At 38.0% G+C, this 20,219-nt stretch overlaps 2 protein-coding genes across 3 annotated transcripts; one reads left to right on the top strand and one right to left on the bottom strand.

Annotated features, from left to right (window-relative positions):
- Positions 1–537: 537 nt before the first annotated feature.
- On the top strand, positions 538–17,660 carry LOC122652539 (coiled-coil domain-containing protein 93). Of its 2 annotated transcripts, XM_043846313.1 has the most exons (12): positions 538–746; positions 855–1,014; positions 1,135–1,248; positions 1,352–1,465; positions 6,180–6,359; positions 10,446–10,525; positions 12,554–12,593; positions 12,702–12,809; positions 14,259–14,339; positions 15,794–15,916; positions 17,358–17,406; positions 17,540–17,660. In XM_043846313.1, the coding sequence occupies exons 1-11, from the start codon at positions 652–654 to the stop codon at positions 17,403–17,405; spliced, it is 1,143 nt and encodes a 380-aa protein (XP_043702248.1). In that variant the 5' UTR covers positions 538–651; the 3' UTR covers position 17,406; positions 17,540–17,660. The 2 variants fall into 2 exon arrangements, with proteins under 2 accessions (XP_043702248.1, XP_043702247.1); XM_043846312.1 differs by lacking the exon at positions 17,540–17,660 and having other exon boundaries at positions 549–742; positions 17,358–17,501.
- A 966-nt stretch (positions 17,661–18,626) lies between these two features.
- LOC122649793 (gibberellin 3-beta-dioxygenase 1-like) lies at positions 18,627–19,963 on the bottom strand. Its single transcript, XM_043843032.1, has 2 exons — positions 19,441–19,963; positions 18,627–19,262 (listed from the first exon to the last, which is right to left on the bottom strand). The coding sequence occupies exons 1-2, from the start codon at positions 19,923–19,925 to the stop codon at positions 18,632–18,634; spliced, it is 1,116 nt and encodes a 371-aa protein (XP_043698967.1). The 5' UTR covers positions 19,926–19,963; the 3' UTR covers positions 18,627–18,631.
- Positions 19,964–20,219: the final 256 nt, after the last annotated feature.

Below are 20,219 nucleotides of genomic sequence, written 5' to 3'. Positions count from 1 at the left end.
AGCAATCTTGGACTTGTTAGAAAACTATCAAAAGAAAACTTTCTAACAAATCCAAGATTGTTTAAATCTGGTTTATATTGAAAAAGCTATGTTCCGGTCCGGTCAAACTTATTCCATATCATGTCTAAGAATAATATACAGTATCAAACTTGGATCAAAATCACAAGTAATATTTTTAGTGTTCTCTATGTGAAACTAATGCATAGATTGAGTTTAAAATATTAAAAACATGCAGCACGACAAGAATCAAGGAAAAAAATACAACTTCTAAACCTTAAAATCAAAGTTCAAGTTTGTTTGGAGAAAGTCCAAGTTGAAACCGAATCGAACTCAATTTCTTCTCAACCCGAATTTTAGAATCTTGGATTTCTTACATCGGAGAAACCAAATGGAGAATACTGTACAGCATATCATAGACAAAATAGGAAGGAGCCGAGGAGGTGGACTTTGATTCGAGGTTTGAAGCAACGGGAACAAAATAAAAGTGATTAAAAACGAACTCAATGTACGAGCTGCAGAGAAGAGACTCACGAGAGCAAGTAGAGATGCACCGCCCTGACAAGCTTCTTCTGCACTCGATTCTCGACCTTCTCGCATCCGCCGGCCGTCCCTCTGCCAATTCACAGGCTTCTGAATCTGATATGCTCGTCGATGGCCTCGCCTGGTGTATCGTCGTCACCAAGGCCTTACCACCTGAATTCCAAATACTCTCCCACGAAGACTTCGCTCGTCAACGCAAAATGCAAGTAACCTATCTCTCCTTTCTCTCTGTCTCCGTTCGTTTAATAAAGAGTTTTCTTTTCTGGTTAATTTTTCGGATTCCGTTGCGGTACTGAATTGTGATGGAAGTGCAGTAAGTCCACACAAGTTATTGAAGCAGCTCTCAAGTCCATGGGATGTCCTTACCCTCTCCGTGCTCATCAAATTCGAAGCCTTGATTATAAAGCTATCCTTCCTGTTGTTCAGTGGATCGTCAGTCTTGTCCTTGAAATGCCATCCGAGTCCGCAGATGAGGTAATTTAATTGTTTTCTCACTCCAAGCGGTGTATATCACGGATACATCTCTGTAGAGCTATTGCTTCTAATTGTTTATTGAACGTCATGGGTGGCTAACCTACATGATGGAAAGTGTAGGTTACTCATGTTAATAACATTGAAGAAGAGGAGTACATTATTCGACAACTTGAGAAGGAGTTGAGTCTTGCAGACAATTCAGTTACGATTTTGCAAGCCAATTTGAAGGAACAGGTTAATTGATAATTTCTCTTCTGGGTATACCACAATTGAGTTTGTTTCTTGGATACTTGGATTGTTTGCTTTTCTCAATGTTTTTACTTTTGTTATTCACCAGAATCAGAAGAAGGCTAATGTCCTGAATGAGATGCAACATCTAAGGGAGAAAATTGATAAGGAGGGAGCTAGCAATACAGTTCAGACTTTGACACCATTGTTCGAATTATCTAAGGTATGTTGTTTGTTCTAATTACACTTCTGTTTCATTTCTGCCCTTCGATACATGGAATATTTCTTTGTTATTTTTGGGAGTGGTACGAGCTGCTAAATTTTGACCACTAGATTGATGCTAGGTATTCCATCTTTTCTTATTGCTGCTTCAATTCTATTTCTTGATTGGTGTTGGTGTTGCTTTCTAGATTCTCTTATCTTGTATATGGTGTATGATTTATGATGCATGGGTGTAGCCGTGTAGGTTTATTTTAATATCTGTTTTGAGTATTCAATATTGTAAGCCCATATGGATGACTTGAATCGTTGTTCTCCTTGTTAACAGGATGCTCTAAACAATCGAATCTCATAGGCCGTTTCACATATATGAGACTTTTATCATAATTTATATGTATTATATACCTTATTCCTAGATGTTTTGATTTATTTGTATTTTTATATATCTTATGATCTTTTGAGAAAGCAGTGTTTCACTCCAATCTGTTGCATGCGTTGCTTCATTCCTTGCACCTCAGGTGAAAGGAAGGATAGCTCCTTGGTTGTACCTTTTGCCTTTAGTATTACAGCATAGCGTGAAAGAAACAAGGTATAGTTTTTTCTTATATACATAACCTACTATTCCGGACAACAAAACATAATTTATGAGAAAGAATAATCCCTAAATTTATTTTCATAATTTGTCACCAATCATGTTTCATAGATCTCCTACTGGAATAACATGAGAAAAATGACAAGCAGGTCCCTGCATCCAGGGTAATGTGTCTAACGACTAAACTGGTTGTGTACGAAGTAATTACCAAAGACTCCATCATGTATACCTTATTAGTTTTCCTTCAAGCTTGTGTTGACATAATCAGTTATAGCTTTCTAATTCAAAAACACCTTTAGTTAGTTGCTATGGTAGTGTAGTGGAAATCAATTTCACGTTGTATGCTGATGCCTCAAACATCACAACAGCCAAAAGAAGGTGAACAATTTGGTTGATCTATATTTATTAGTCTTTTTGGGAACATTTTTATATCTTTTAAGAAGTTACTTTATTGATTTCTAGGAACAAAAATATAGAAGGAAAATAATGTAACATTCTCTCTGTGATTCCAAAACAGATGTTTTTCAATGTGAGGATGTTATAGAAACCGTGAACCTTCTTAGTAGAAGTATAACCACTTACTTGGATATATTTGACCACAAATTTTTAATTTCCCAAGGCATTTAAGAATTTCTTCTCGCTTGGCCTTTGAGAAGTTTTTGCCTGAGGTTCTTTTGTGAAATCTGCTTCCTGCTGTTGGTGTTGAAGGAGATCAAGTAGAGCATATTGGGAAATGCTATACTTTTGGTAATCCTAGGATTTTTATGGGGTTGTATTTGAAGAATTTTGAAGGGAATGGAACATCATATTTGTTCTGTATTTAAACATGTAAGTTTTTCTCCATGCAAGGTTTGAATGGGATTGTTATGAGTCCTTAATTTAGGGGACTTAAGGGTATTTTGCTGTCATTGTGTTATGATTTCTCTATTTGAGGCTTACAAGAAAAAAATTAGAATGGAAGTCATTCATTGACAGTAAGATTTGAGAATAAATTTTCTCCTTGTGAGGGTGGATATCTCTTTGAGCCACTTCTGTGTGTCAGACAATATACTTTATGTCTTTCATTACCATTTGGTAGTTGATGCTGTAAAAATTCAAGTGGTAATCTTGTGGTGGGGATGGGAGGAAGCCTTGAAATTTCACTTTGTAAACTAGATCTGGTGTGTCCCAAAGAGACTTATGGTCTAGGCCTAACAAAGACAACTTTAATGGACTAGCACTCCAAGCAAAATGACGCTTCAATGTTGAGCAAGATTACTTGTGATGAAATCTCATTGAAGCTAAATATGGAAAATATTAGTGGGATACCCTACCTATGAGAATATACATTCATTATACTTGCTTATGGAAAGGAATTGTGAAACATGGTAGCACTACACTCCATAGTACAAGATCTTGGCGAGATCTCAAAAATATCTCGATCTTGTGAAGTCTCGAGACGAGACGGTAGGTGATACAGGATTTGTGCAAGATCTTGGTATCTTGCTGCGATCTCATGGTATATCTCGATCTCGACCAAACCAAACTATAAAAAAGGCACCCTCTCGGCGAGATTTTGACATTAACTCAAAAGCTCGCCTCTCTCGGTCTGTTGTGAAGGAAAAACACTTGTAGGTGAGGGTTTTGGTGTTTTTATTGGCATATCTTACCTCAACTGAAGATTAAAGCTTTGAGATTCAAGATTGAATCTTCAACATCAAGAGAGGGAGCTGCATTGCATCTCAAGAACAGCATGATATGTCATGGCCAGCGTTTGTGATTCAATTAGAGCAGAGCTTGATTCGACAAACAACAACAACACCGTGGTCATTTTGATGATCTGGCTCGACACTCGTTTTACTACTAGCTACTCTCAGATGGTAGGACTTGTTACACACTTGCTCTTGTATTTGTTTAATCCATGTCTCTTTCCAAGTGTCTAACAATTATTAACAAACCGTCAAACCATTACCATGTATGATTATGAATATGATGCCTAGTGCTTAAATGGTTTGTGGTTTGATATTTTTTAATTTCTAATGCTTAATTAAGTTGTTTTACACCTCTACTTTAATTATGTGTTCTAAATATTGTGTGGAATAGCCTAGGGTAGAGCTCTCGTATGCCATAGACTACCAACCCAGGGTCCAAAGTCAAAGTACCATTTTGGGTTGAATTTGTAAAAACTAATGTTTCCATTGTGTTTCGAAGGCCTAAAATAGGGTGGATTTCAAGTTTCAGGACCTATCTTGGCCATATGGCCACCGAAACCCACCACAATCAAGACAGGAAAAAATACACCAACTCACTGAGATCTCGGCAGAACTCAGTTTTGTGGCCTGTCGGAACCAGGGCGAAACCAAGACCTAAGACCTTGCTACACTCTCAGGCATTAGAGCTAATGTTAAAATTGGGAGATGTCTCTTTCTGGGAAAATAATAGTGTTCTGAGACTTCTCTAGAGAGATTATTATACGACTTAGCGTCAATTCATGTGCAGGTAGTGGTTTACATGCAAGAAAAGGATGACCATATTGGGTGGTTGCTCTCAATGAGATGGCTTCCACAATTGGGAAATCCTCCTGATAGACTCTGTGGTGAATTGTTAAGCTGCTGGAAAGATCAGGTGACCCAGGTCTTATGGATTGACCAAAATGTGAATATACTGTCCTAGATGTAGGGCCCTAGTATGTGTTTGATAGAATTAATATATATAATTGTCCAATGTGGGTGTTTGATAGAGCTTTAAAGTGATGTCTTTTTAGGCCTAATAACAGGCATGACAAGAATTTTGACTTTATCCTTTTTTTCCCCCCATCAATGAAGGGAAACCTTTATTAAAATAAGAAAAAGAAACAGATGCAAAGACAAGTAAAAGAGAGATACAACAGTCCACAATCCGACCAACAAGAACAACTACTCCATAGCAATACCCTATCTCCTGCCTAAAACCCAACAAACAACCCAACATTGTATTAACCACAAACACCACAATCCCTTAATTCGAAATATAGAAGAATATTAAAAGCATGTTCATCTCCTCCAGTCCACACTACACCCGAAGCTTTATCAATCTTTTGTAGATCAACCTATGTATCCCCTTCTAACACTGCATCCTACCAATTCTCCTCAATTCTTCCTGGAAGTTGTTTTCTTTAGATTGTCTTGTCATCTAAACAAGGTACTTTTATAAATGACTTTTTTTTTTCTTCAAGTGGGAACAACATAAATTTATGAGATTGGGGTTGTCCTAGTGGTTGAAGTATGTGTTTCAGTGTGTATATCAGCTTGGATGTGGCTACACCTCATGCAAGTGTGAGGTCATATACTATTTCTTCTTTTGCTGATCAGGAGAAACAATAAATTTTATGGATCCACCTTTAACAAAATAATAACTAGTTTTGAGGCAGTATGCACATTAACTTGAAGTATCAGCTTTGGATCCATCATTGGAACTGAGCATCATCATTGTCATTTTCACTCCTTATCCAGCTATTTTGAGTTGGTTAAAGAATCATGTTTCATCATTCCATTCTATCCTTGAAACCATGAATCAGGGACTCATGTGAACATTTTAAACAGTTAGCTAGTCTTACACTGGCCTTTATCCTTATTCTACCCTGCTTCATGGGTTTGGACCATAATTCAGTGGTGAAACGCATGGTAAACCTGTTTTAGAAAGAAATACTGTATAGTTTGCCAGAGATATGCATCACAACTGTTCCATTGTTTTTCAAAGTTAATTTTTAGCAACTTTATTTATCCCAAGGTGTTCTGGCAAATCTGAAGAGAAAATTTGCATTAATTATTGTAAGGGCAAGAGATCACTGTTTGGTCGTGTAGCCCCTGCACCAACGCTGGGGTCAATGAGAGCATGCACAAGGGTATCAACACGGATGGGATTTTTTATTTCAATAGGGGCTGGGCGGTAATTTTGTGTGCTCCTGTGTCTGGGCACAGGAGCCACGTGACCAAGCAGCGTTCTTTTTCCTTTCCTGTAAAAAGGCACAATTTCATTTGTGAACAGAAATATTTATTTTCCACAGACATGAATTATATGAGTAGAGAAAATATATGTTATTACAATTTTTTCGTCATTTATATGTTAGATTTTGTGGTGGAAACTCATTAGTTAAGATGGTTTCCAGGATTTACAGAGGCAAGAACAGGATTTAAGGTCCTATTATGATACAAAACGCTCCGACTTGCAAGCTGAGGTTAGTGAACTGGAGGAGAAGATATCAAGTAGCAATCAAGGAAACAATTTGTCTGATGACTTTGAACATTCTTTACGTGACTCATTGGAGAGGCTGAACTCAGCAAAGAGTGTAAGATTCTATTTTTACTCTTGCTTCATCTCTTATGAATTATAAAAAATTTGGTTCCATGACACTGACTTACTCATCACTCATCACACTGATTTTGATTTCGTGCTTCAAAATTTCATCAGTACTTTATTTTAGGATGTGTCAGTGTGTGAGTACCGTCTTGGATCTCACTTGGAGACCATTCTGAATTCATTTTGTGCATGTAGGTCTGGCTGTTCATATGAAATATGCTTCTCCCTTAGTTCTATTGTTGCATAGAAAAAGAAAAGGTTCTTATTTCCTACCCTATCTGTGCCCCCCCCCCCCCCTTCCAAAAAAAAAAAAAAAAAATGAAAAAGGTACATTATTGTTAGATATGGATATAATCTTTAAGATAAGGGCTTTGAAAAGTCCTGCTTTTGTAGGTCTCAGGGAGGGGTGGTAATAGTGCGATCCCCATGTTGGGTTTGCTATGGCCCACCCAAATGTATATTAGCCAACTGTGGAGAGAAAATGGCATTTCTGGTAAGTATAACATAGGTTGCAAAGGGGAAGATGCAAATTTGTAGTAAACTAGATTTTTCAAGGGTTTACTTGGTAGGTAAAGGAGAGGACATAAGATGTAGGAGAAAAGTTCTCTGTGGGAGAGTGTACCATCCACGCCCAAACACAGTGGGGAGCAAAATGACCGCCCCACCCCCTATGAAAGGCGGAAATCCTGCCCCCAAGATGCTTTTGTGCATGCTCTCATTGGCCCCCGTGCGTGCGCAGGGGCCACACTCCCCCTAAAATGTATTAGGAATTATAGTTTAGGGACAGACTTGGAATAGAGGATAAAGGGGAGAGTATTTTGGGGAATCTAATTTAAAATCATAATATCGTGAAGGGAGGAGAAGAAGTCATCTTCAACCTCCGGCTTCTATACTCAGCGGAAACCAGATTTCTTGCGGGAAGGAGGTCTCCCTCTGGAGAACTCTGTTTGACCTGAGATTTTAGGTATAGGATTGCAACTCAAGGTCCTATTGATTCCCACAGCCATCGACTCGAAACAGCAACCAAGAAACCAAGGAGGTGCAGAAACAAGACCTGGCGGTAGGTAACCTGCAGAACCAGTGGTGATCCCTGGTTTGATTTTACAGCAGCGGATTGATTGGGCAATAAAATACTGGAGGTTGGGTCGTTTAATGCAGTGATTCCAGCCCTCAAGTTTGAAGGTGAAAGGGCTTGGGGTGAGGGAGAATGATCTGGGTCTGTTGGGCTGCAACTTCCGTTAGAAACAGAAAAGAAAGAAGAAAGAGAAGAATGGAACAGAGGGAGATCTGATCTAAAGGAGGATCAAATCTGGAGTCATGCAAGGAAGGAAGGAAGAAGAGAGAACACGTGGAAGAAGAAAGGAGAAGAGAACAGATTAGAAGAGAAGAAATCAGGTTTGGGATACCAATCACGTATGCATTGCTCAACAACACCAAAACTCTTAAAAGAAACTCATATTCTTTACTCAAATCATCTCTAATTGATGGAGGGGTGTATTACATATATAAAACCTTCTAAAATTCCTAAATTGACTCATAAAAGGACTCTCAATCACTCTCACGTACTCAATAAAGTAAATGAACTCAAAATGAAACTCTTTCTAGCTATTAAGTATTCTAATCTAACTCAAACACTTAGATACTGATCCCGTTTACTAACTTAGTCCCCACTTTATGGGCTTATAAATTAGGCCCATTATGATGAAACCCAAAAACATAAAAGGCCGAACCTATAATATAACTACCCAAAGCAAGGTGTTAAGTATCCTTCTGTATCTGCTGATACTAACAGATACATATCGTCTCTATAAGGTACCGATTCAATATGATGTTGATACAATACCTATAAATATTTGGTATTAGTACATGTAAGAAACTCATCCTTTATAGATAATCAATTGAATGCACTTGTCTCGTCGTACTTTATTTTCCTTTTTATACATGATATAGTTTATGTATTACTTTTTTATAGTGATTTATGCTTTAAAACTATGTTTTGCATATATCCTAAGCATTTCCATACATTTCTTGATCATATCCATATGTATCTTTAGTGTATCTTTCATCTCTCTGATACGATATGATACGTCTCTTAAAATCACCCTTTCGATATGATACCTGATACCGATACTTTAAACCTTGACCCAAAGATCAATTTCAGACCATTGGACTGCCACAAGCATCTTATGGGCCTTCGAAGCTTGTGCATAGTCCTCCATATGTGATTGGTGTCTAATGCGACTGCATCAATTCCCCATATGTTGAGAAAAACTCGCCCTCGCATTTTGTATAATGGAAGAATCTTCAACGCACGATCGTCAACCATTCTCCTTTACTCCGCAAGACGAACAATCTGACCACGATCCAACAGTGCAAATCAATGATATGGAAATCCATTGTTGAAGTCACAATATGGAGGCACAAATTCGGCTGGTTCAATCAAAAGATCAACTAGTCTATGCTCCTCTATGGGTAAGCTTCAATGATAACTGGAGCTACTTTGTCTTCCATCGTTGGTTACTCGTTTTCTTGCTCTCCCACCCATTGGTCAATGATTGAGATCAATTTATTGAACAAAGATCCCATACTATTGGATGTGATCAGAACTTGGTTCTTAAATTCTTTACATTGTTGCTGAATTTCTTTGATATTCGCTTCAACTGTCCGCAAATTATTTTGCACGAGTTGAAGTTGATGGCGGATAGCAAACAAGAGGGTAGGATCCATGGTATTAGTGGCCAGGTTTGGCTCTAACACCAATTAATGCAATTTGAATATCCATATCGTTGTTCGAAAACTCGCTTAAATTTCGGTAGTTTTGAAGGCACCGAAATGAAACTCTGTATGAAATATGAGACTGTCAGTGTTTCGACCGAAATATCCAAAATTTTGGTAATTTTTTTTCCCGGTATATCGCTCATTTCGGTCTAAAAAATGCACTGTTTCGTCGAAATTTCGGTCATTTGCCCCCCGAAATTGCCAAGCAAAACTCATGGGGAAAAATACACTGTTTTGGAGAAATTTCGCTCTTCTCGGTCAGACCGAAGCACCAAAACGAAACGAGTTTTCAAACTATGATATATATATATATATATATAGATCTTAGATGTAAACAGTACCAATCATCAAATCTATGATCAGATCTAACAAGATAAAGGAAAAAAACTGTGTAGTTAAGGGAAGAAATCAGATTGATGGATGGAGAGGAAAACGATATGGGATCAATTTTCTTGGGAGGAAGAAGAGAAAAAGTATTGAAGATGGGAGAAGAGAACAGGAGAAGAAATCAGGTTTGGGATACCCATCCCCTATGCACTGCTTCCAAAATCTTAAAAAAACTTATATTCTTAACTCAAATAATCTCTAATTGATAAGGGGTGTATTACATTTATAAAGGCCTTCTAAAATACCTAAATTGACTCATAAAAGGTCTCCTGATCACACTCACGCACTCAATAAAGTAAATAAACTCAAAACAGAACTTTATAGCTATTATGTATTCTAATCTAACTCAAACACTTAACAACTAATCCTGCTTACTAACTTTATCCCCACTTTATGGGCTTATAAATTAGGCCCATTACATTGAAACCAAAAATAAAATAAGATAAAAGGCCCAACCTATAATATAACTACCTAATGGACTGCCACAAGCACCTTATGGGCCTTCAAAGCTTGCACATAGGCCTTCTTATGGGATTAATGTCTAATGCAACTGCATCAGGTGGACTGGAGTTCGTCTGAATTGGCTGCCCTTGCCCCTCAGACTCAAATCCCCTTCAACATCTTGACATGAATATTCATGCTACCGTCATTCCATAGTGTCAGCTTTTGGGTCTAGTTGTTATTTACATCTATCGCATAATATGTGAATTTTGTGTATTAATGTGATTTTTTTTTTTTGGGGGGGGGGGGGAGGGGTGTTCTGTAATGTATGACTTAGGACTTGATTAAAGTTGTTTCAACTCATATTTCTCCATTAGATGGTAATGTTTCTATGAAGCTGTTAGATGTTTTATTGTCATGAAAGTCCATCAGTAGATAAAATCTTGTAGTCTTGTCTGTGGTTATTTAGGAACTTGCGGCTCAACTAAGGACTAATCTACTGCTAAAGAGGAAGATTGAAGATGTACCATCTCAAGCAGAGCTAATCCAGTATGCCTTTTGTTCTTTCTGATAACTAACAATTGTCATAAATGTTTTCTTTCCCATTTTTCATTGTCTTTATATGAAATTTTCACCATTGATGCATCTCCCTACTAGTTTGATGGAATGATATTTCCTTATCTTTTTCACTATGGTAAAAGTGGATGAATATTATGGCAATGTTCACTATTCTTAGGGTGGGATGGGGGGAGGGTTTTCAAAATTCCTGGGAATGCAAACATTGTAAAATAACTCCAAAGTTTAGCCAATGTTTCATTGATATTGCATCCTTGCTGATGGATTTCTTGTTGATATTGCAGCAAATTTTATTAGTAATGATCATAGTTGTCATGGCGTCGCCATGGCGTCCTGGCGCTGGAGAGGGTTGCATGGCGACCTACGCCATGGCGACCCTCTTTGATTTCTTCTTCGCTCTTTCCTCTTGATTTCTTCTTCTCTTCTTCCTCTCGATTTCTTCTTTCCTTCTTCAATTTCTTCTTCGATTTCTTCTTCCTGTCTTCTTTCCCTCTTCGATTTCTTTCGATTTCTTCTTTCCCTCTTCGATTTCTTCTTCGATTTCTGAATTTTCTTCTTAAAACTTGAGAAACAATAGAGAAAAAATAAAACATAGCTTGAGTATACATCTATTAACACATTAAAAATAGAGAAAATAAAAAATAAAACATGGTCGACATGCTCGCCATGTCGATATATCGACGTGACACCCCTCCACCGACTTGGATCGCCGTGACGCCGTGACAACCATGGTAATGATATGTTGATGGGGTCTTCAAACCTACCAAAATATTTTCTCTAGCCATTATTGTTTTTCTTGATTCAGAGTGAAAATTAAGCAATCGCTTCAGTTTTATGCATAAACAATTGAAAAAAAATGTGTAGAAAGAAGACTAAAATTGTAGATACACTCTAACATCTTTCCATTGCATAAAGTTTGTTTTTCTTTTAATTGGGAAGTTTCTTACTTTTTATTCAATTGATACAAAAGTTTATTTAAATAGGCACACACTAATTCCGTAACGTGACCACCTAGATCCAGTAGCGTAAATTTTTTTACTTCGATCTCCTTCTGTTATTGAGAAACCATGATGCAAGAGTTTGATCATGTTATCTGCTTGTATGTATGACTTTTGCATTATTATTATTATTATTTTTTTTTTTTTGGGGGGGGGGGGGGAGGGGAGGGGGGCGGGGGGCGGGGGAAGAAATCAATTTGGATGGTACCATGGTGTGACTGGATTGATCATGTTATATATGCTGGTGGTGGATCTGATCCCTCCCCCCTCCCCCCTCCCCCCCTGAAAGTGCAGTTCTTTAACTCTTTTTGTTTTGATTGCTTGGTTATGATTCAGTCATGGAACAATTTTATTGGTGGTTTCAGTTTGTCCTGCCCTTCATCAAAGTGTGAAATGTAGCTATTTTCACAATTCTTCATTTTGCAATTAGTTTGTTTCTATGCTGAATGTTGAGCAACAAAGAATAACACAATAAAATAAGTATAGCTTTCATAAAAAATAAAAAAAAAGTATAGCTGAGAAAGAATCTTGAAGTGGATGCATAGCAAAACTAGAAAAGATAAACAAGAAATGAACATATATTCGAGGTAATTTAGGAGTGGCTCCAATAGATATAAGTTGAGGGGAAGCATTTGAAGTGGTTTGGGCTTGTATGATGAACACCATTGGATGCACCGTTAAGGATTGATATGGTGCAGATTATAGAGGAATTATAGAAACAGGTAGGCCAAAAATCAACTTGGCAGAATTAGTGAAAAGAAGTATTGATGCCTTCAGATTAACAATTAATATGATCTTCGATAGAGTCGAAAGGCAAAGCATGATGTGTGTAGCTGACCCCATTTAGTTGGGATAAGGATTTGTTGTGTTGAGATGGGTTGTATTAATTTGGTTTGGTGGGTCCCTGCTTGTCTCCCACCCCATTAGTCATGGCTATTTTCACAATTCTCCATTTGCAATTAGTTTGTATTTATATTTACCGTTACTTCAACTGTTTGTCCAGGTATGAACACAGATTTTCAGAACTATATGTTCAAATACAGGTACGAGTGCTTTATATGTTCAGAGTTTTTCGACCACTCTCGTACTATTTCAATCCTATTACCATATACCCAAGTATAAGTGATGTACTAGTTTCCATTCATCTACAGGATAAGCTTCGACAAACTCGTAAATTCTATGCCACTTATAATGCTATTCTGGAGATAAAGGAACTAATGCTAAAGGAGACATCCTTATTAAATTCAATGAGTTCTCAGGTTTGTGGAGATACATTTATGCTGTTTTCTTTTCCATTGATTTTGAAGGACAGGGTTCTTTTTTTTGCTTTCTGTATGTAACTATGCACACTTACTGCTGATTCCATTAACAGCATGCAGGCTTTTTTACTTATAGCTGCAATTTTGTCAAAGAAGCTGGCAAGCTGTTGTGTTATTACCCCTTTTTTTTTTTGTGTGTGTGTTCTTTGTTGAATTAAAAGTACCCTTTGCTAGTGACAGATTATGGTCTTAATGAGAGTTTCTCTCTCTCGAGGGTAGATATAATTTGCAAATCCAGATGACAAATTAGGAACCAGGGCACCAGTCAACTAACGAATTCTAAAAAAGGGCGTACCCAGTGCAGGAGGCTCCTGTCACTGCGGGGTCTGGGGAGGCTCATTTCACCCCATGCTCTCCAAGTGAATATATATATGTGTGTGTGTGTGTGTTTGGGGGGGGGGGGGGGGGGGAAGGACTCTGTCCGGAAGCGTGACTCCTGCACCCAGACACAGCATGGGGTGAAATGACCACCCCAGCCCCCTGAAAGGTAATTCCGATGCTTGTATGCCACTCCCATTAGCCCTCACGCTGGCACAGGAGCCATGCTCCCGGACAGAGAATGCATCCCTTACACATTATAACTTGGGTCCATTTCTTTGTAACCAAGTAGGTTACAAACAGAATGTGTAACCTTACTTTGTCTACCCTTTAGTATAATGTGTTTTTACTTGGATTGACGGGAATGTGAGGTAATTTTACAGTAACACATTAGATCTAATTTTTTTCCCTTTTCTTTTCTTCCCCTTAGCTGATTCCATCATTCTCTCTCTCTCTCTCTCTCTCTCCACTGCTGTAGCCTGTAAATGGCTTACTAAATGCAATAGAAATTAAACACACAATACTTCAACATCGATCCGGTATTTCATAGCAATAAAATTCTGCAACAAGAGGAGTGATTTGATTCAGATCGAAGGAACTAAAAGAGCCAGAGGCAAACCTAAAATAACCCTAGGAGAAGTGGTGAGGAAAGACATGCATAGCTTGGACCTTGTATCTAGTATGACCTCAAATAGAGCTGCTTGAAGGGAAAGGATCATGCAGCCAACCCCATTTAGTTGGGATAAGGCTGAGTTATTGTTTGAAATTTTAATGATATCTCAAGTTTCTTAATGTTGATAGAGGCATCCACGAAGAATTCTTTATTGATTTTATATACTTGATTGGATTTTCACTCACTGTTCTTGAGGTAAACATATTTTCACATTATGGCTTAACAAATCAATTTTTTTTAATGTAAGGCCTTGTCTGGAACCATTTATCATGTTGTAATCCACTTAAAAGTATGATGTGTAGTAAAGTGAAATTTCTACTACATTCAATTCTTTTGATTGTATGTTGAGTCCATATTCTCTTTTTGTTCTGATTCAATTGAATTGTAACTTTGCCTAGTTTCAAGATGCGATAACCAGTGCAGCTGGTCGCATGAAGCTTATCGAGTCCATGGAGGGAATTCTGAAGGGTACAAAACAGGTAATGATCCATCTTCTTCTACATATGAGATTCAACTAGATATCCCAATTTAGCCGCTTGTGTGGGTTTGCGAAGAAGTGCTTATGATAAACATGTAAACAAAAAAGAACTTGCCAACTGAAGTAATCTAGCACCTTTATGAAGTTGACAAGTTATGCAGCTCTATCCATTTTCTTGTAATTAACCCAGCTTAGACAGTTGGAAAATTCTTCAGTACAATTATTTTATACCTCAATCATTCTTTTGCTGGTGATGATGAAACATACTTATAAAGAAAAGAGCGTCCTAGTGCACGAGGCTCCCTCTACTGCAGGGTTGGGGTGATGTATCTAGGCTGTATACCAAAAAGTACAGCCGCAAGTGTAGGGATTCCCCTACACCAGCAGCACCGTAGGTGTAGGGATTACCCTACACCAGCAGAAAAAATTGTGGGCTGATATTGAGCTTTTGTTTTATTTTATTTTTTATTATTAGACTTTTAGTTTCCTAGTTATGATTGAGTTGTACTCTTAATTGGGAATCCTTGTTATACTTTACTTTCAATTGTTGTTTCAGCCATTAGGCTATATAAACATGTAATCAGCTCTTGAGAGCCCCATGATTTGAATGAATAGAAGAATTTTGTTTTATGCAGTGTTGAAATCCTGAGATAGGATAGGTGAGAGACCTAGAGTGAGATACCCATTCTTCCATAATTGATCCATAATCCTTCCATCAATTTGTGAAGCTGTTTGACCACTATTGCTGCACTATTGTAGGGTTACATACAACCTTCAATCATCATCAACAAGTTGCTGGAATATCCAACAAAGCTGTTGAAGATCAGAGGGTCAACAGAGAATTCTCCTCCACATCGATCTCAACCTTTTAGGGTTTTCAAACCCCGAATCAGTCAAATTGACTTCTCAAATCTAATTGGGTTTTGCTTGGATTTCTTACAAATTGCCATCAGGAATCTCTTGGGAATTCATCAACAACTGCTGCTTCCAAATTGCATCATCATCAGATGATTATTTCACTTTCATATCAGCCTCATCGATTTCATCCAAAATAGGGTTTCAGAACCCTTACAGGCAAGATTGATCCTGCTATTGGCTGATCAGAGTTTTATCAACTTCTGGGGTTTTCTTCCCCTCATCCAGGGTCCTATTCGACCATAATAGCAGTCCCTCATTGCTGCTGGTTTGTGAGTTATTAGTACTTTTGGACCTATACTTGTGATCCTGCCTGGGATTAGACCTTTTCAGGTTCCCGTAATGTAGGTCATCTTTGCTGAACTCTTGGTGATGTCAAATGCTTGTCCTGAATTTGATGTATTGAATTTCCAGCATGCTTCTCTATACATATTTATTGGGTCCTAATGGTTCTTCCCTCAATTAGTATTTGTAATTATGTTTCTCCATGATTCTATGATCTCATATGATAATGCATTTACTACTGCATACCTTTTATAGAAGCTAGAAAAAGTGCAACTTGGGTTTACTGCGGAGCAGAAAATTTGTGATTGCATCAAGGAGAAGTATTTTGGAGCAATAGCAGAACAGAGGCGCTGCTCTTTCCTTCTAAAAGCTTTCCAGGTGAGTACCTTCATATCATGAAGTAACGAATGAGTTTTGTTACTCCAAAGCAACACAAAGAAGAAAGGATTCATTAAGATACTCCTTTTTGTTTTTTTATTTTTCTTATTTACTGTTTGAATATTATTGGTTTTTGGGGGGCTGGGGGAAGATTTGCTTTGTTCTGGGCATCAACTATTTTCTGAGACTTCCTTACTGTTAGGAAGTCCAACGGTCTTAAAGGTCTTCAAGGTCTTTTCCTTACTATTATATGATCTTGGTTCTTGTTTCTGTGTGCACTATTTTTAAAACACATTTGGTATTCTATATTTATTTGTTCATTGACAGATTGTTAATAAAAGTTTGGAAGGTGTTTAATTCTTTGAAATATTAAATGTGGGTATAAAATAGATTTTCTTCCTTGTTCTATGCATTTCTGTAGAAACCTTTGAGGAACTCGTCAAATGCTCAAAACTAAAATCTTGTTTTTTCACTACTTGGACATGAAAATTTTCTTATAGTTTTGGTTGATGAAACTTCCTCAAGTGATGACATTTGGTCTCTCTTGTTTGCATCATGTTTGAAGCAACTGATAGCAATAGCATGATGTCATTTTGATTATCATTGGCATCAATGCTATTTTAGCAATTTGAAAGTTTACAAAACTGACTGCAGAAATTTTGAGGCAATATAAATTAATAAATATTGATCTACTGTTGATGATTCATTTCAAGTCCAAAGTATACTCCACGTCATCAGTTAACGTTGAGTTCCTAATGGACTGTTATTTTTGTGTTTTTTTTTCAACTTGAGGGGGTGTACAAGGTGGTTATTGGAAACCTCGGGTTAATTATTGTTTCAGGCAAAGTACAGGGGGTGTACACTTAATTTTCCCTAATTATTTTACATTAATTTTCTGGCTTTCTATTCTTTGAACATTTTTATGTGCTGCAAGCTTTGTGAAACTCTGTGAGTGAAGGAGCAAATTATAGTTCTGCAATTCTTCCCCACTGTACATTAGCTTGGGATCCAATCATAGACATTAACTCAGAATTGGAATTGGTTCTACATATCACCTAACGGCCATTCTACAATTCTAAGAGTTAGAATTAGTGAGCAAAATTGTGCATGTAAATATAATTCTAGAATTCTTAGAATTGAGTTCTAGAATTGGGAGTTCTTGGAATTAGAATCTGAAACAAACATAGCCCTAGATAAAACAGCTGAGATTGATACCTCTGATCTGGGCTGGAAATGATTGGTCACTGATTACAGTTTCAGCACTGAAACTCAGGAGTTTATATATGATTTCCCACATAATAAGGCTTTGCTCCTCAAAAGTAGAACTTGAAGTGTGCTTAACTGTGCACTAGTGGGATCTAATTATTTTAGTTCATGCCATTTCTGCATATGCATTCTGTTATATTCACTTTCCCTAATCATAGCTTATTACAATTTCCAGGAAGAATGTGCAAAGAATGACAAGCTTCGGAACCAAATTTCCAATTAAAATTACTAGCTGCTATTGTGCAAGTTGAGGCATTCAAGTATCTGGTCTACTAAGTCGACATAAATTGGTTATCTTATAGTTTACAATCTTATTGTCTAGCTCATATATATATATATATACCCTCTCGAATTCAAGGTTGCTCTCATTCCTTTGCAGCAACAGGTGGCAGTTATCTATCCTGGCCCTCATACCCCATATGTACAAGTGGATCAAGCTATGACGAAGTGGATACAGTTCTATATCTAAATACATAAATGCTTTTTTCAAAATTTAATGTGTGTGTGTGTGTGCATGTTGGAGACGGAAAGACTCTCTTATGACTAGAATTTACGAGTCTTGTGCTTGAATTTTCTTTCTTTTGTGTTCTTGTCTTGGAGGTGAGCCTTCTTGGATCAGTGACATGGAAGGTGGAGAGTGTTATCAAGTTTCCATAATGGTACCTCACTAGCAAAGATGAGTGAAGCTAAGAACATATAATAGAACTACAGAAACTGCTTTGTTCTTATGAGAGAAAGCAGGGCTATTAAGGCTTGAAATGCGAGTGTCGATAAACACGTGGGCAGAGAAGCAATGACATTGCACTCACAGAGCCGTGTCAAGCATGGAATGGACTCAAGCTTTGGTGAGTGCCAAACATCGAATGGACTCGAGCTTTGTATGTTACAATAAGGCCGAAACCTCTTCATTGAATTTCAAGAAACATGTCGTGCCAGAATGACAAAACAATGACCTTTTTTGCTATCTTGTTTTTTTTAAACTGATTATCATTTTTATTTGAAATTATTGAGGTTTTCCTTCTTCCACCATTTAATTACTGTGTTGTTGTCTAGTGCTTGATCTATGATCTTTACCATTTCATGATTGTCTTATTAATTGAAAGCCGGAGGAGAGGGGGGGGGGGGGGTGGGTTTCCTTCATTTCCGGGGCATAAAGCTGTCCATTTGTGTGTCTCGTCTACTCAAATATTCAAATGTGCGGCCCACCATCTTTTTGTTTGTACTTAGACAAGAAACAACAGAGACTCTTTGTTTGATCCTTATTTTACATGATTTGATACTAACTGGCTTGGGCCTTCCTTATGGGAATCCACATCCACCCTCTTTTACTGAACACCCACAACAGTCCAAGCAGGAAGAGTCCCCTGAGAATGTCCAACCCCCCATGAGAAGGTAGATGAAGATTAATGAAATCGAATTATACTAACACTAATGCAGATGAAGATTAACTTAGCCAACTTTCACGCTATTGTTACTGTTCATATCGACAAATCCATTTAGAGGTGAGCATAGACGAACAGATGACAGTGCTTTGTTGAAATGTTGTGCCTTGGCTCCCAGGTACTCACTCCATGTCACAGAACGATACAGAGGAGGATGACTTGGGTCGATCAGTCTTGATAGTGGTGAGATTTGAACATTCGTTGGAGGTCCATAGAGGTAAGCTATAGAGAGCCGGTGATGGGTTGGGTTAACGACTGCACGATGAAGAACACTCGGGTACCCACCATTAGAGAGGATATGAAGAAGATCTCCTATGTTGATAACAAGTGCACCTTTGAGAGGTGGTACCGTCACCCATCCAACTCCATCTCTTAGAACCTGCAAACCACTTGTGCTGTTCTGGTATAGTACTGTGAGAAGAGTTGAATCTGTATGTGCAGCTAAACCCATGGCTCGATTTGGTTCGGGGCATTTCGGATATGAATTCAACTGTAACACAGCTCCGGCATCTCCAAAATCACCAGTTGGACCTGCCCATTTGATATCTTCTTTGTTTATACCCAAAGATCCAAATATCAACCATAACAACTTCCCTGCAAGCTGTTTCATCTCTTTCTCATATTCTTCCATTACATCACTGCATAAGAAAAGGAAGGGGAAATTAGATTAATTTCTTCTTTCATACTATTACTCCAAATTCATATATATATATGTCTTCTTGGTGGGCCATAGCCAAATACATATAAACAACCTGCATGCATGAAGGCATGCACACACACACAACATGTGAGAGAGATCGAAGCTGTGATGATTACCAGAAGTTGTTAAAGTGATGGGGCCAAAGCTGACGGGCATGTTCAGCAGGAGATCCAAAGATGGTGAAGCCTTCAGACCACATGAGTTTGGGGAAGAAAGAAGAGATCCGAGCTATACCATAACCAGAGATCCCATCTGGTAACCGAGCAGCCTTAAGCTTCTGTTGGGTAGGGAGAGAGAAAAGGCGTTGGCTTTGAGACTCAACAGCCTTGAGAAGGCCTATAGGGATGCCATGGTTTGTAACTTGGAATACCCCCCACGTCTTGCATGCATGACCCATAAGCCTCACAGCTTTAGGGTCTGAGAGATCAATAACTGGAACCGACTCAACACCATATGCTGAGTCCCTTGATGGGTAATCATCCAGTGGTGGCCAAGCATGTGATTCGGGTACTACTTCATGTACTGATTCGAAATCTAAGTGATTGTGTTGGAGATGGGTATTAGGATGAGTTTTGTATACCTCTGCAAGTCTAGAAGGCATAGTGTATCTGTAGGAGATTTCTGTTAAAGAAAGGGCTAGAAAGTGGAATATATATATATAGAGAGAGAGAGAGAGATATGATGGAGAAGATGGTGACAATTAAGGTGGTGAGAGGAGGGTGTGAGTTAGAGAAAGTGGCCGGCGTTTATGAGTGGTGTTGGGGTGAGTGTTGATAGAAGGGGACAAGATGTGGAGGGAAAGGAGTGTGTTTTTTTTAGGACAAGGGAAGGACTAAGAAAGAAAGAAAGGACCTTCTTGTGTCCACTAAAGACAAGGTTTATGAGTAAACAAAGG

The sequence above is a fragment of the Telopea speciosissima genome, chromosome 2 (assembly GCF_018873765.1).
Source record: "Telopea speciosissima isolate NSW1024214 ecotype Mountain lineage chromosome 2, Tspe_v1, whole genome shotgun sequence".
NCBI classification, from domain to species: domain Eukaryota; kingdom Viridiplantae; phylum Streptophyta; class Magnoliopsida; order Proteales; family Proteaceae; genus Telopea; species Telopea speciosissima.
The sequence above is the reverse complement of the archived record's forward strand: the minus strand, read 5'-3'. Positions and strand labels throughout refer to the sequence as shown.